The sequence below is a fragment of the Bombina bombina genome, chromosome 1 (assembly GCF_027579735.1).
Source record: "Bombina bombina isolate aBomBom1 chromosome 1, aBomBom1.pri, whole genome shotgun sequence".
Taxonomy (NCBI): domain Eukaryota; kingdom Metazoa; phylum Chordata; class Amphibia; order Anura; family Bombinatoridae; genus Bombina; species Bombina bombina.
In genome coordinates, this window is record NC_069499.1 from 193,139,626 (window position 1) to 193,156,724 (window position 17,099).

General features: G+C 40.0%; 1 protein-coding gene across 3 annotated transcripts in view; it reads left to right on the plus strand.

The window, feature by feature from the left end:
• The window catches only part of MIDEAS (mitotic deacetylase associated SANT domain protein), a 233,592-nt gene extending 217,102 nt beyond the window's left edge, over window positions 1–16,490 (plus strand). For 2 of the 3 annotated variants that reach the window (XR_008400071.1, XR_008400072.1), the window contains exons 13-14: window positions 14,805–16,050; window positions 16,186–16,490. Coding sequence is in view for 1 of the 3 variants with exons in the window: in XM_053697805.1 (XP_053553780.1) it covers window positions 14,805–15,030 (226 nt within the window). In the remaining 2 variants the exon portion in view is untranslated. Of the gene's footprint in view, window positions 1–14,804 lie in introns of all 3 variants that reach the window. The other variant, XM_053697805.1, reaches the window with a different exon arrangement.
• Window positions 16,491–17,099: the final 609 nt, after the last annotated feature.

The window sequence follows — 17,099 nt, forward strand, 5'->3', positions numbered from 1 at the left end:
ACTCCTGCCATCTATCTGCAATTCACATCCCAGGAGTAGACAACTGGGAGGCGGATTATTTGAGTCGTCAGACTTTCCATCCGGGTGAGTGGGAACTCCACCCGGAGGTCTTTGCCCAGTTAACTCGACTATGGGGCATTCCAGACATGGATCTGATGGCGTCCCGTCAGAACTCCAAGGTTCCTCGCTACGGGTCCAGATCCAGGGATCCCAAGGCGACACTAGTGGATGCATTGGTGGCACCTTGGTCGTTCAACCTAGCTTATGTGTTTCCACCGTTCCCTCTCCTTCCCAGGCTTGTAGCCAGGATCAAACAGGAGAAGGCCTCGGTGATTCTGATAGCTCCTGCGTGGCCACGCAGAACTTGGTATGCAGACCTGGTGAATATGTCATCGGCTCCACCATGGAAGCTACCTTTGAGACAGGATCTTCTAGTACAAGGTCCATTCGAACATCCAAATCTAGTCTCTCTGCAACTGACTGCTTGGAAATTGAACGCTTGATTTTATCTAAGCGTGGGTTTTCAGATTCAGTTATAGATACTCTGGTCCAAGCCAGAAAACCTGTGACTAGGAAAATTTACCATAAGATATGGAAAAAATATATCTGTTGGTGCGAATCCAAGGGATTCTCTTGGAGTAAAATTTAAATTCCTAGGATACTTTCCTTTCTCCAAGAGGGTTTGGATAAAGGGTTGTCAGCGAGTTCTCTTAAAGGACAGATATCTGCTCTGTCTGTTTTGTTGCACAAACGTCTGGCAGCAGTGCCAGATGTACAGGCGTTTGTACAGGCCTTAGTCAGAATCAAGCCTGTCTACAGACCCATGACTCCTCCATGGAGTCTAAACTTAGTTCTTTCAGTTCTTCAAGGGGTTCCATTTGAACCTTTACATTCCATAGATATTAAGTTACTATCTTGGAAAGTTCTGTTTTTAGTTTCTGAATTGTCTGCTTTGCAGTGTACTTCACCCTATCTGGTATTCCATACAGATAAGGTTGTTTTGCGTACCAAACCTGGTTTTCTTCCAAAAGTGGTTTCCAACAGGAATATTAACCAGGAAATAGTTGTTCCTTCTCTGTGTCCGAATCCAGTTTCGAAGAAGGAACATTTGTTACACAACTTAGATGTGGTCCGTGCTTTAAAATTCTATTTAGAAGCAACAAAGGATTTCAGACAGACATCATCCTTGTTTGTAGTTTATTCTGGTAAGAGGAGAGGGCAGAAAGCTACTGCTACCTCTCTTTCCTTTTGGCTGAAAAGCATTATCCGATTGGCTTATGAGACTGCCGGACGGCAGCCTCCTGAACGAATTACAGCTCACTCTACTAGAGCTGTGGCTTCCACATGGGCCTTCAAGAACGAGGCTTCTGTTGATCAGATCTGTAAGGCAGCGACTTGGTCTTCTCTGCATACTTTTGCCAAATTTTATAAATTCGATACTTATGCTTCTTCGGAGGCTATTTTTGGGAGAAAGGTTTTGCAAGCTGTGGTGCCTTCCGTTTAGGTAACCTGACTTGTTCCCTCCCTTCATCCGTGTCCTAAAGCTTTGGTATTGGTTCCCACAAGTAAGGATGAAGCCGTGGACCGGACACACCAATGTAGGAGAAAACAGAATTTATGTTTACCTGATAAAATTATTTCTCCTACGGTGTGTCCGGTCCACGGCCCGCCCTGGCTTTTTGGTCAGGTTTACAATTTTTTATTTCTGTACACTACAGTCACCACAGCAACCTATGGTTTCTCCTTTTTCTCCTAACCGTCGGTCGAATGACTGGGGGGCGGAGCCAGAGGGGGGACTATATGGACAGCTTTTGCTGTGTGCTCCCTTTGCCATTTCCTGTAGGGGAAGAGAATATTCCCACAAGTAAGGATGAAGCCGTGGACCGGACACATCGTAGGAGAAAGAATTTTATCAGGTAAACATAAATTTTTTAAGAACATTGTGCTGATTTTCAGACTCCTAACCAAGCCCCACAGTGTCAGATGCATACATGCGTTTACAGACTCCTGCTTATTTATGTTATCTGTCTTTTCATGTGCTGGGAAGGGGGGGAGTGGCTGCTCTTTTTGTTTTCCCAGCCCCTTTCACTGAGTGTTCCAGCCTAACCTCATCATTAGTGCTAAACTAGGAGCTTCTAAGGAAGTTTTTGAAAGGTTTTATATCTGTGTATATTCTTTTTTACAGTAGTGTATATTACATGCAGTTATATGAAAATTGGTGTACACTGTCCCTTTAAAGGGACATGAAACCGATTTTTTTTTTATTTCATAATTCAGATAGAGCATACAATTTTAAACACTATTACAATTTACTTCTATTATCAAATTTGCTTCATTCTCTTAGTAGCCTTTGTTGAAGGAGCAGAAATTCACTACTGGGAGCTAGTTGAACACATCAGGACAGCCAATGACAAGAATCATCTATGTGCAACAACCAAGTAATGCATTGCTGCTTCTGAGCCTACATATGTATGCTTTTCAACAAAGGATATCAAAAGAACAAAGCAAATTAGATAAATGAAGTAAATTGGATCGCTGTCTATAATTGTATGCTTTCTGAATTATGAAGGAAACATTTTGGGTTTCATGTCTGTCCCTTTAAAGAAACATCACAAAGACAGGTCCCAGCAACTCACCAATTCTTTATGCATGTGCAAATTTGGATGTAGTTACTGTAAAGTCTCTGAAGGTATCAAAAAAAACAAATTCCAACAGCTCTATGCGCATTTGTCTTTATTGGAACATAGTGATCAAAGCCAACATGGCAACATTTTCGGGCTGCTAGCCCTTATTCATGCCATATCAATACACACCAAACACATTTGATTAAATGCTATCACATATTCAACAATAATATATTATACCAGACAATATATTAATTACCTATAAGAAATATTAAAATTTGGCACTATGTAATGTATTCATATTACATATCCATAAAAACATGCAATTCTATTATGTACACAGAAATAAGATACTTTGTATCTAAAGTAAAAATCCAAAATAATTCCTCCCCTTCTAGTTTTTTTAAATTAGCGTAGCTGTTTAATCCCAAGTTATTGATAGTGTAAAAAAGCCTAGAAGGGGAGGATATTGGAAATTAATCCTAAAACAAAGATAATTATTTTGGATTTTTACTTTACATACAATGCACCCAAAATGCCTTAATAGGTAAAAAGATATGACAGGTTTTTTTTGTGTGTGTTTTGTGATCCCTCTTATTTCTGTTTATATAATAAAATGTGCACTACTTTGTGGCATGTTTTATGTAGATGTAATATTATGTACAGGTAGCCCTCAGTTTACGCCGGGGTTAGGTTCCAGAAGGAATGGTTGTAAATCGAAACCGTTGTAAATTGAAACCCAGTTTATAATGTAAGTCAATGGGAAGTGAGGGAGATGGGTTCCAGGCCCCTCTCAAAATTGTCATAAGTAACACCTAATACATTATTTTTAAAGCTTTGAAATGAAGACTTTAAATGATAAACAGCATTATAAACCTAATAAAATAATCACACAACACAGAATATATAATTAAACTAAGTTAAATGAACAAAAACATTTGCTAAACAGCATTATAAACCTAATAAAGTAATCACACAACACAGACTTCACTTGCATTTTTCTGCAAACAGTTCTTTCTATGCATTCCAATCTGGACTGATTTATAGACAGGAAGATCTTGTTCCTTTGCAAGCTGCTCGATAGCTCAGGTCTGGTTAAACTGATTAATTTCAGCTTGTTTGGCTTTGCTGCAACACAAGCGGACAGCTCCACCTACTGGCTTTTTTAATAAATGCACTGCTTCTCAATGCTTTTCAATAACAGTCACATGACTGGAAAAAAAGGTTGTTATTCTGAAACGGTGTAAATTGAACCGTTGTAAAACGAGGGCCACCTGTATTGTATCCATAGTTTTCATAGGTAATATATTGTCTGGTATAAGATAGTGTTGTTAGATATGTGATGGTATATAATCACTGTGATTGGTGTGTATTGATATAGCCTGAATAAGGACTAGGAGCACGAAACTTCGCCATGTTGGCTTTGATCTCTATGTTATAGTGCTGTTGTAATTTCTTTTCTTTTTTTTAATAGCGTTAACCATAATAGTGCGAAAAAACTAACACGTGCATGTATTCCCCCATAGAAATCAATGCAAAAAAAGTGTGGGGGGAAAACCTAACACCCGAGATCGCGCAAACGCCATCACATTTTGGCATTCCCCATAGAATTCAATGGAGAAAAAAGAATTGTTGGAACAAACACAAACACCCATGGCACAAACAACATAGCATATTCGCATTAGAAAATTTGAAATATTTACAGTAAATACATAGTTAAAATCATTATTAAATATGAATATTGCATACATGTTTTATCATGTTTTCATCTACTTAATGGCAAAGGGATATAATGCACACATACAGTGTGTGTGTGTGTGTGTGTATATATATCTAGGTATAGAGCAATAAATATTGGCTTAATTGACCGAAAAAAGAGTGCTGTATTCCCTATCTTTTATTGTGGTACATTTATGATGATGCACAAACCCATTTCCCTGCGTTTTTTTTCTAACACCCAAGATCTCATATCTTTTAGCCCTTATAACTTTTTTGTGCAATATTTTTTTTAAAAAGTGTTAATATGAGTCTAACTACTTTGTTAATGTATTTTTGAAATGTTTTGTGCAACTTTTTAGTTTCAGAAAACCGTTAACCACAGCTCTGAGATCGTGGTAAGGATTGAAGCATAAAGGGCAATTGCTCTAGTGCAACTGCGATTTCACTCCACTTGTAATATCAGCAAAATAAAAATGACTTGCAAAAACACGATTGCACTAGCACAAAACCGTTTGCACCTCCTTGTAATCTAGCCCGTAGTGTCCCTTTGAGAACTGAATCTTCCAAAATATATTTTAGTTTATAAGAAGAATTATTTGGTTGTCACCTGATTACATTGCAGAAATGACTAATCTCTTATTACATACCCCTGTCTTTATATAGCGCTATAAATAAATGATAATAATAATAATATATAGCTATCTAAAAGAATTTTAAGGCCTTAAAGGGACATGACATTTAAAAATGTGTCTTTCATGATTCAGATAGAGCATATACTTTTTTTTATTTTTTTTTATTTAATTTTTATTAGAGGATCATTACAAGGCACACATGCAATACATAACAATAAAACTGGATACATATAAGATAAATACATCACAGTAGCACATATTCTGAACACAAATGACATATTCCAGGCAGGAGGTACAAAGACACGGTACACCAGTAGTATGCCTAATTATCAGTATGCATCCTCAGTGACATACAGGAGGTCACTCTCGGGCCTCAAAAGAAAAGTCCACATTATTGGAGGTCTACTGTAGCAAAGGAGACCACTTCTGATCTCCAATGACATCCTCAGTTTTAGAATAATAGGATAACCTATATGCATTTTGTCCCACAACCCCCCTAGAATATGAGAAAATAAGGATGAAGCATACCTCAATTGACAGGTAAATGTAGGGGGTTATAACTACAGGGGCCCTCTAGGACCCTTTATATACTCTCTTGTACTATATGTAAGATATTCAAGTACTATACTCAAAGGAATGTTTTATCATAAAAGGTCTATGGGGCAAGAAATATTAGTTTGTGACAAGTATCCTAGGAAGCCCCCCTAGAATATGAGAAAATAAGGATGAAGCATACCTCAATTGACAGGTAAATGTAGGGGGTTATAACTACAGGGGCCCTCTAGGACCCTTTATATACTCTCTTGTACTATATGTAAGATATTCAAGTACTATACTCAAAGGAATGTTTTATCATAAAAGGTCTATGGGGCAAGAAATATTAGTTTGTGACAAGTATCCTAGGAAGCCCCTACAACCATTAAATAACACATAATAGATGATTAAACTCTTATACTAAATCTATATGAACAGGATACTCTATAGACTTTTATATATCATATTAAACAGCATGAGTCCAAAAACTTAGTTTGTGGAGTTAATAAGTATTGGAGTCCTACCTTGATAAAATAGTAGAAACTCCAGAGCCGCTGTTGAAATAACATACCAAATTAACAAATAGAACTTGAAAACAACTGCGGTAGCCATTATCTATGAAACATTTATAGGATTATATCATTAGATATACTGAGTTACATACCATAAGTGTACAAGATTCACACTTGCAGTACATTTATTTAAAAAATAAACTATGCTATGGCATACTATACAGAGCATTCTATTCAAGAAAGACATGCAAAAACACTTTAATTCACAAAAGTAATGTCTGTGAACCTATTCAGCCCTAATAATGAAAAATTTGCAGGGAGCTGACCACTATACACCCGACTTCTAAGCACCCATTTCTAAATATAAACTCTAGTGAAACATAAAAATACTTCCCTGCTTCACTATTATAACCAGTTTTGCTGTCAGGGCCATGCTGCATAAACTCCCCATATCTGCCAGCGATTGTCCGGCACTTTCTGATCTAGATAAACTTCCCATTTAAAGCAAGATAAATGTAATACAGCTTATTATCTGTAAAATGTCCATGTATCTGCTAACTATGTACTGCCTCACTCAGGAAACAGCAAAAATATAACATATAAAGAGTTTCGCTCCAATAGAGCAGTACATAGTAATACTGAATTTGATATTTTAGGGTACTCTAGTAAGAACTCTCTGTTAGGTGATACAATAAAACTTTACGGAGCATATCAGACCTAAAAGGTCATCATTAGTTCATATAAGAGAGTCACAGCAAATAGAGTGATGTAGCCTTTACTTGAGGGCCAGACAGGGTGCCCAAAGTTAACTGATACCGGTACGGACCTCCATATTTACAACACCAGCGTAGGCATCATTGTTAGAGAGTTCAAATATCCCTGAAAAAATACGGCAGCTAAAAGAAAAGGGAGAACTCCCCACTGACCAGCCCATACCATCAAGCTGGCTATGAGCGTCCCGGTCTATGATTTCAAGTCCCTTAAAGACACCTGCGTTAAAGGACCCTATCTTCTGTCCAGGAGAGCCAGCTGTATCTCTCCGGGTAGTCGACTGGGCCCATAGGAGGTCAGTTTCTCTTGATCGCTCATCTGATGAGGAATCCTGTGTGTCACCTGTATCTGCCCACTGTTGGAGCGCCTTGGTGGGACTGCGATCAGTCCGGAGATGTTCCAAAAGCTTCGGGCTGTGATCATCCAGGGCCAGGAGGGAGAAATCAGCACTACGTAGGCTCTGCAGTCTCGCCCCGCTCTCTCTTGTGGTCAAGCATTCTGTGAGATTTGATCTCTGCGAGGAAGGCAACCGCCCTTCAGACGGCGGTGTTTTCTGCTGCGTATCTGCGCCATATGTCAAAGATGATGTGGTCAGGAATGTAAGAATTCGGTCCACTCTCTTACAAATTTGCGCTTTGCGCTCTTCCATCAGGATCTTGATACTGGAGTATAGCTTCTCCATGGCTAGATAGTATAAAAGGAGTTAGAATGACCACTTTGCACCTGGTTCCCCCTCCAGGGTCCTCAAATGTCCAATCTGAATAGTTCTGCAGTATCAATGTTACTCGATCTAACTCACTATCCCCTGTTCAGCACAACAACCAAATATTAGGCTGGATGGTTTGCCATTAAAGAGTGTACGCACTGTGAAGCTTTTAGGCAGAGGATTTCACTATTCTCTGCTTACCCGGTTTCCGGGGGGGGGGGGGGGGAGAGCTGAAATCTCTCTCCTAAGAGGCCGCCAGAGACACTCAGCGGTCCAGTCTGGGAAGTTCTGTAATCTGATTGAGAGATACGGTTCTATTCAGCAAAGCGTCCTCTATATCTGGAAACTTGAATCTTTGCTGGATGGCTGTTTAAACTCCAAATTACAGGCGGGATGTAATTCCAAATTGCAGAGCTCCCATTATAGCAGCCATCTTAGGCCATAGCCCGGACACGCCCCCCCCCCCCGAGCATACACTTTTAAACAACTTTTCAATGCTCATATATCATTAAAATTGCTTCATTGTCTTGCTATACTTTGAGGAAGCAGCAATGCACTACTGGGAGCTAGCTGAGCACACCAGGTGATCCAAGCCTACCTCGGTATGCCTTTAAACAAAGGATGCCATGAGAGCAAAACATATTTGATAATAGAACTAAACTGAAAGTTGTTTAAAGGCACAGTGTACTTGAAAATGTGTATTTAAAAAGATAGATAATCCCTTTATTACCCATTTCCCATTTTTGCACAACTAACATTGTTATATTAATATACTTTTTACCTCTGATATTACCTTGTATCTAAGCTTCCGCAGACTTATCTCAGTGCTTTTTACAAATTTGCATTTTAGCACATTAGTGCTGGTTCCTGCATAACTCCATGGGAGTAAGCACAATGTGTATCTGTATGGCACACATGAACTAGCACTGTCTGACTGTGAAAAGCTAATAAAATGCACTGAGATAAGAGGCAGCCTGCAGAGGCTTAGAGACGGGCAGATGTTTAGAGCTTAAAAAGTATATAAATATAACAATGATGGTTGTGCAAAGCTAGGGAATGGGTAGTAAAGGTGGTATCTATCTTTTTAAACATTAAAAAATCAAGTAGACTGTCCCTTTAAAATTGCAGGCTCTATTTGAATGATTTGTCCCTTTAAAATAATTTTTTCCTTCCATAAGGTAGGGAGAGTCCACGACTTAATTCCTTACTGTTGGAAAATACAACACCTGGCCACCAGGAGGAGGCAAAGGCACCCCAGCCAAAGGATTAAATATCCCTCCCACTTCCCCTATCCCCCAGTCATTCTTTGCCTTTCGTTACTATAGGAGGGGGCAGAGAAGTGTCAGAAGATTTGGATAGTCCTGTAATGGGTATGTTCCCTTCAAAGAAAGGACTGGAGATTTAAGTAGTCATGTCAACCTCTCAGTGAGAGTATTAAGTTAGAGTCTGGAGATGCAGGTAAAGTTTTTCTGCGAACCCATCCAGACTGCAGACTAACAGCTCCCGGGCAATTGGTGTTGACGAGTTTCACTGCTTGCTGTTAAACACTCATGTCCATGTCAGAGGCGTCGCTGCAAGACTGTCACACTTGAGAGGCTGTGCCTGTTCCACGGCATGGATCCTGGAGGTAAGATTGTTTTATATATACATTGCTATACAGGGTCGCAGTGGGGCTCCTTTATGCCTTGATAGGATCAAGGGTTAATTTTTGAACAGCAAGGGGTTATTTATAACTGCTTTTATGTGAGAGTTTTTTTGGCTCATAGACTGTGTGCTTTTGGCTTGGAACAAACAGGTTTCACTTTCGTTTTGATGTGTTGCACAGCTCATAATAGCTTGGCTCCTTTTTCATAGCAGGGGAAGTCCTGTCCTACGCACTAGGTGACCGGGTGCAATCTTTTCGTTTTTCCTACGATCTTGCTGCGGACATCGCTCCTGTTAGCTGTCTGGGTCTAGGAGGTGGTGAGTGCCCCAGCCATTGTGATTATAAAGGTGCTGTTTTTTTTTAATAAAGTGTTTACTTTTTGTCTGTCCTTCTGTGAATATATCCTAGCTATGGAGGACTCTGATATTACATTAGAAAGTTCCCCTCCTTCTGTACTGATTAATAATTCCTGTTTATATTGTGAGGAGGCCGTGGTTTGCCCGCCTGCTCAATTTTGTTCCATTTGCCTAAGCACTGTTCTAAAGTCTAAGAAGGGAGACAAGCCCGCTAATAATGATAGTGCTATTAGCCCCTCTGAGCCGTCTACCTCTCAGGAAACTGGATCCCGAGAGATTACTACCCTTTATACCCTACCTGCTCCACATGCAGTTCCCCGGACTTGTCCGCGCCGTTACAACCGGCGATGTCTGCGGCCCTTAGTACCTTACCTTGATTTAACAAACACAAGAGAAAGGTTAAACACAGTTCTCCTGACTTAGAATCTTCTAAATATTTGTCGGTTTTAGCTATTATGTCCCAGCTATTCGAGGATGAGTTAACCTCTGTAGCTTCAGAGGGTGAACTTTCTGAGTTGGAGTCTTCAGTTTCTAAACCTCCTCCTGCGGAGGATCCCTCCTTTAGATTTAAAATTGAGCATCTGCGTTTTTTATTAAAGGAGGTTCTGTCTAGGCTAGAGGTTCCAGAGGCTACTCTCCCTGAGGAACCTAAGCTCCCTAAATTAGACAGGGTTTATGAAGACAGGAAGGTCCCTCTGACATTTCCTGTGCCAGTTAAGATGGCGAACATTATTAGTAACGAATGGGAAAGAATAGGAACTTCTTTTTCCCCCTCGTCTATTTTTAAAAAAATATTTCCAGTCCCTGACTCTCAATTACACTTATGGGGCTCCATCCCTAAGGTGGATGGCACTATTTCTACACTGGCTAAGCGTACTACTATACCCCTGGAGGATAGTTCCTCTTTCAGAGAGCCTATGGATAAGAAAATGGAAACCTTTCTGAGGAAGATGTTTCAACATACAGGGTTTTTATTTCAACTGGCGGCAGATGTAGCCGCAGTTGCAGGAGTAGCTACCTACTGGTGCGACCCTCTGTTGGAGCTCATTCAGGTGGAGACTCCCCTTGAGGATATTCAGGAGAGAATTAAGGCTCTGATAATTGTTAACTCAATCTGTGACGCAAATATGCAGATTATTCGCATAAATGCAAAGGCTTCTGGCTTTGCGGTCCTAGCCCGCCGAGCTCTCTGGTTGAAGTCTTGGACTGCGGACATGACTTCTAAATCCAGACTACTTTCTCTTCCTTTCAAGGGGAAGATTTTATTCGGTCCAGAGCTGGACTCTATTATTTCTACGGTTACCGGAGGGCAGGGTGCCTTCCTACCGCAGGACAAGAAAAATAGGCTTAAGGGACGGCAATTGTCTAATTTCCGTTCCTTTCGTTCTGACAAATCACAACAGCAGCAGTCCTCATCCAAGTACAAGCAGCCCAAGGGTACATGGAAGCCGGCTCAGTCCTGGAATAAGTCCAAACAGACTAAGAAGCCTGCTGAAAACAAATCGGCATGAAGGATTGGCCCCCGATCCGGGATCGGATTGAGTAGGGGGCAGAATGTCTCTTTTTCCAGACGCTTGGTTCAAGGATGTACAGGATCCTTGGGTCCTGGAGATTGTATCTAAAGCATACAGGATAGGATTAAAGTCTCATCCGCCCAGGGGCAGATTCCTACTCTCCAGTCTGTCTACAAGACTAGAGAAGAGGGCTGCCGCCTTAGGTTGCGTACGGGATCTCTCCTCTCTAGGAGTAGTTGTCCCGGTATCTACAGCAGAAAGAGGTTTGGGGTTTTATTCAAACCTTTTTGTGGTTCCAAAGAAGTAGGGAACTTTTTGTCCAATTCTTGCCCTAAAGTGCCTAAACAAGTTTCTGAGTGTTTCCTCTTTCAAGATGGAGACAATTCGGTCAATCCTTCCGCTGGTTCATGAAGGACAGTTTATGACCACAATACACCTGAAGGATGTATACCTTCACGTCCCGATACAAAGGGAACATTTTCAGTTCCTAAAGTTTGCTTTTCTGGAACAGCACTTTCAGTTAATAGCTCTTCCGTTTGGCCTAGCTACTGCTCCAAGGATATTTTGAAGGTTCTGGGAGCTCTTCTAGCCATTGTCAGAACACAAGGTATTGCAGTAGCGCCTTACCTGGACTATCCCTTGGTACAGGCACCATCTTTTCGTCTAGTGGAAGAACATTCAGAGTCCCTTCTCAATCTTCTTCGATCACATGGATGGAAAATAAGTACAAGGGTGAATTTCCTGGGAACAATAACAGACTTGCATATCCATAAGAATATTCCTCACAGAGACGTTGCAAGCTAACTTCTGCATGTCTTGCCCTCCAGGCCTCCTCGAAACCATCAGTGGCTCAGTGTATGGAGGTGATCGGACTCATGGTGTCCTGTATGGACATCATTCCTTTTGCCAGATTCCATCTCAGACCCTTACAGCTATGCATGCTGAGACAATGGAACGGCACCATTCAGATCTGTCTCAACAACCTGTCTAGAGACTCACTCTCCTGGTGGCTCTGTCCAGATCATCTGTCCCAAGGCACATGCTTCTTGAGACCTTCCTGGGAGATTGTGACTACGGACGCAAGCCTTTCCGGCTGGTGAGCCGTTTGGGGTGCCAAGAAGGCACAAGGTCTGTGGACTCAGGGGGAGTCCTCCATTCTGATCAATATTTTGGAATTACGGGTAATCTTCAATGCACTAAAGGCTTGGCCCCTTCTGGGTTCGTCCCAGTTTATCAGATTCCAATCATACAATATAACCTTGGTTGCCTACATCAACCATCAGTGGGGAACGAGAAGTTCCTTGGCGATGAGAGAAGTATCTCAGATACTAGAGTGGTCACAGACTCACAGATGTATGCTGTCAGCGATCCACATTCCGGTTGTGGACAACTGGGAAGCGGACTTCCTCAGCAGGTATTCCTTTCACCCAGGGGAGTGGGGGATGCCGGAGATAGATCTCATGGCATCCCGCCTCAATACCAAGCTAAGGTAAGGGTCGAGGTTGAGGGATCCTCAGGCGGAACTGATAGATGCCCCACCAGTACCATGGAGGTTCAGACTCGTATATCATTTTCCTCCATTACCGCTTCTCCCTCGCGTGGTGGCTCGCACCAGAAATTCTGATTGCTCCGTCGTGGCTGCGAAGGACGTGGTTTGTGGATCTGGTGGGGATGTCCTCATCTCCTCAGTGGAGGTTACCTTGTTGCAGAGATCTGTTGATACAGGGTCCCTTCGTTCATCAAAAGCTAGATTCTCTGAGGCTGTCTGTGTGGAGCTTGAACGCTTAATCTTGGCTCGTAAGCCAGTTACTCATCATATCTACCATAAAGTGTGGAGGACTTACTTGTACTGGTGTGAAGAGTGTGGCTTTTCCTGGCATAAGGTTGCCAGAATTTTAGCTATTTTCCAGGATGGACTGGAGAATGGTTTATCTGCTTGTTCCCTGAAGAGACAGATATCGGCCCTGTCAGTGTTACTGTACAAAAGATTGGACGAGCTTCCGGATGTGCAGTCCTTTGTTAAGGCTCTGGCTAGGATCAGACCTGTGTTTAGATCTGGGGCTCCGCCTTGAAACCTCAATCTTGTTCTTAGTGTTTTGCAGCACAGCAGGCTCCGTTTGAGCCTATGCATACTGTTGACATTAAATTATTTTGGAGGATTATTTTTTTGTTGGCTATTGCCTAAGCGCACAGAGTTTCTGATATTTCTGCTTTGCAATGTGACACCCCTCCCCCCCCCCCCCCTTATCTGGTTTTTCATGCTGATAAGGCGGTTTTTACGCACTAAACTAGGGTGTCGAATTGTAACATTAATCAAGAAATTGTTGTTCCCACCTTGTGTCCTAATCCTTCTTCGGCGAAGGAACGTTTGCTTCTCAATCTCTAGATGTGGTTTGGGCCTTGAAGTTCTATCTTCTGGCTACTATGGAATTCAGACAGTCTTCCTCTTTGTTTGTCATCTATCTGGGGAAGCGTAAGGGGTAGAAGGCTACTACGACTTCCCTATCTTTCTGGTTGAGGAGTGTCATCTGCTTAGCTTATCCCTATGTGCAGAATTATATAACATTATTTGGTGGGTTTACTGGCCCTTTAAGTGGTTTCTAAGCCGGGGGAAAGAACATGTGTGTCTCAATTTTATAACATCAAACATAATAAAACAAAACGATAACATGTTTAGAGTGTGAATTTTGTATATTTGGTTGAGCTTTTTGTAGAAATGTGGCTGAGTTAGATTGTGCTCCAATCAAAGGATCAAGATTAAGTCAGGTTATTTTTAACATTTTATTAAAGGGACAGTAAACACCAGAATGTTTGTTGTTTAAAAAGATAGATAATCCCTTTATTACCCATTCCCCAGTTTTGCATAACCAACACAGTTATAATAATACACATTTTACCTCTGCAATTACCTTGTATATTAACCTCTGCAAACTGCTCCCTTATTTCAGTTCTTTTGACAGACTTGCATTTTAACCAATCAGTGCTGACTCCATGGTAAAGTCACGTTCATGAGCTCAGTGTTATGTATGCCCTCTAGTGGTGAAAAACTGCCAAAATGCATTCTTATTAGAGGCGGCCTTCAAGGTCTAAGAAATTAACATATGAGCCTACCTAGGTTTAGCTTTCAACTAAGAATACCAAGAGAAATAAAATTGGTGCTAAAAGTAAATTGGAAAGTTGTTTAAAATAACATGCCCTATTTGAATGCTGAAAGTTTATTTTGGACTCGACTGTCCCTTTAATCATTCATTAGCGTTATTAAACATGATTTCAAAGGCATATGTTTGTATTTACCTATCTGTAAAATCTATAAATACAATTGTGTTCTTATGTTGACTGTGTCATTTACAAACACTGTGGGGGACTGGGATAAGCATAAGGCTATCCTATAAACTAGTTAGGAAACATTGGGCAGACTTGCTTTTGACAGCAGATAAGAATCATATGCAATATAAGTAGGAATAACAAGCATGCAATTTAAACAACTTTCTGATTTACTTCTGTTAGCTAATTTGCTTCATTCTCTTTATATCCTTTGTTGAAAAGCATATCTAAATAGGCTTGGTGGCTGCACATACAGCCTTGTGATTTTCTCACCCATTGCTATTTCTTCAACAAAGGATATCTATAGAACGAAGCAAATTAGGTAACAGAAATAAATTGGAATGTTGTTTAAAATTGTATTCTTTATCTGAATCATGAAAGAAACATTTTGTGTTTCATGTCCCTTTTAAGATTACTTGATGACAAGTTCTTGCCACAATCTCTGACACTTTATTACTACTTTCTAGGGTATTCCTCAAAGTGAAAAGTCGCAGTGCACACATGAAGAGCCATTCGGAGCAAGAGAAAAAAGCTGCTGCGCAGAAGCAAAATGAGATGGCGGCGGCACAGGCAGAAGCCGCGTTACAGGCGAGTCTGCAGCGCAGAGAGAGCTCTGACAGCAGCAGCAGTAGCGAGAGTGACAGCTCCAGTTGCAGCAACAGCTGTGACAGTTCAGATGATGGAGAGATATAACCCACATACTCTGATCGTTGGGCAGTGAGGCTGGATCCTCGCTTTCTTTCTCATACTTTTAATCTTGTAGGGCTGAAATTTTGATTTATTTGTTCGGTGTAACTTTCTCGGTGAGAATCAACCTTTGTGGATAATTTAAGTGGACTAAGGAATTTATATCTTTTTAAGTTAAAGTATAAATATTTATTAGGGAACCTGTACTTTGAAAAAGAAACCAATGTTTTTTTCTATTCTACGTATGTGCCTGTAAAGATTACCAATAATGAACAAAATCTGCAATTTACAAACTCTTGTCATTACTAGAGGGAGAAAAAAGAGATTGTAACCATATAGAGAAATCCTTCTCTAATACCATTTTTTTTATCACATTTCTTTATTAACACTTTCCGTCATGAACGCAGTATATTTTGCACAGGATTAATATTGTTTTACCACAAATTTTGTATGGAGTTTCCTGCATACCATTTAAAGAATTCACTTTAAAGTGTTTCAAGAAGTTGTATTATATATTAAAATAAAAAAAGTCTGTATTTTTATGGTCACCATCTTTGGTGTTGCAAAGAGGGGCTTGCAGTAAATGACATATATTTCGCATTCTTGATTTCTTATTAATGGATTCAATTAAAATGCAACCCCAGCATAGGGTATGGGGAGAATATAATGCAAATTAAAAGATGTGTACATAGAATGTGTATTATATAAATATATTTTCTGTTTTGTAAAAAAAAAAAAACTTTTTATGCATAGTTGACAATCTGTATCTGAAAGATTTTGGTAGTGTGTAACCAATATTCTGAAATGTTAACTGCCTTATATATATATATATATATTTTATTTTTTTTGTCACTTTGATATGAGCGCATGAATTTGAGTATTTTTATAGGCAGTTACTGTGACAAATTAACCTAAATGCAGTATTTTAACAGGTTTGGTTCTATTAACATTTGTAACTTCCAAAAGCAATGTGACTTATCCGCCAAGAGAAGAGTGCAAGCTCTTTATAAACCCTGCTTTGCCAAGGTATCGTGTAAGCCAGACATCCTCAAACTTGGCCCTCCAGAGGTTTTGGAGCTACATTTCCCATGATGCTCGGCCAGCATATCAGCTGGCTGAGCATCATGGGAAATGTAGTTCAAAAACCTCTGGAGGGCCAAGTTTGAGGATGTCTGGTGTAAGCCAACCATCACTTTTAGCTGATAAAGACACTACAGACAGCTGTAGATTGTAGGCCCCTCAAGATCCCTATGGACTGAACCGTTGAATTTGAATCAGTTAGAACTATGTTTGAGGGCAAACAATAGCTAGATTGATTTAGACTTCTGAGCATTAAGGGCAAATACAGAATAGAATGTTGGATTCAAATCTGTATACTGTTTGCTGCTTCAATTTGTTATCTGAATTATTTTTTTATGGCTTCTTTAAAAATGTGTTCACTATCATAAAATATGTAGAAAGTTTGATTTCATGTTTCATTTGTAGATTTGGACCTCAACCGTAATCTTTTCGAACCATATTTTTCTAATTGCATACTTTGGTTTTATTTTATGTTACATTGTATATTATATACATGTCAGATATATTTTTTTTTAGAATAGTAATAACTTTAAAGGGACATTAAATTTTTATCATGCATATAAAAGAGTATCAGTTAAATAACATATATATTATTTTTTATTTTATTTTTTCATGGGGAAAAATTAGGTTAAACCTTACAATTTCTATTGACATTAGCAGGGACGACACACTTGTGCACAAGCAAGTATCAGTTACTCACTGTCTGATAAGTGCAACTCTCACAGATCTACTGGTAGACAGGGACAAGCCACCAAAAATAGTTTTGTGGGGGCAGCACAGGAACATTTACTTTTCAAAACATTAAGACACTATCTTTTAGATTCAACCAAAATTTTACTTTCATGTCCTTTTAAGAAGAGAAAAAAGTCATTGCTGTTTTACAAATACTACAACACACAAAGCTTTTTGCTGGTTATGAAGTGACATAGAGGTCGAAATTAAGCATTCGTGAATCAGCGGGCAATTTCCCTTGTTTAAACATGGTCAGGAGTGTG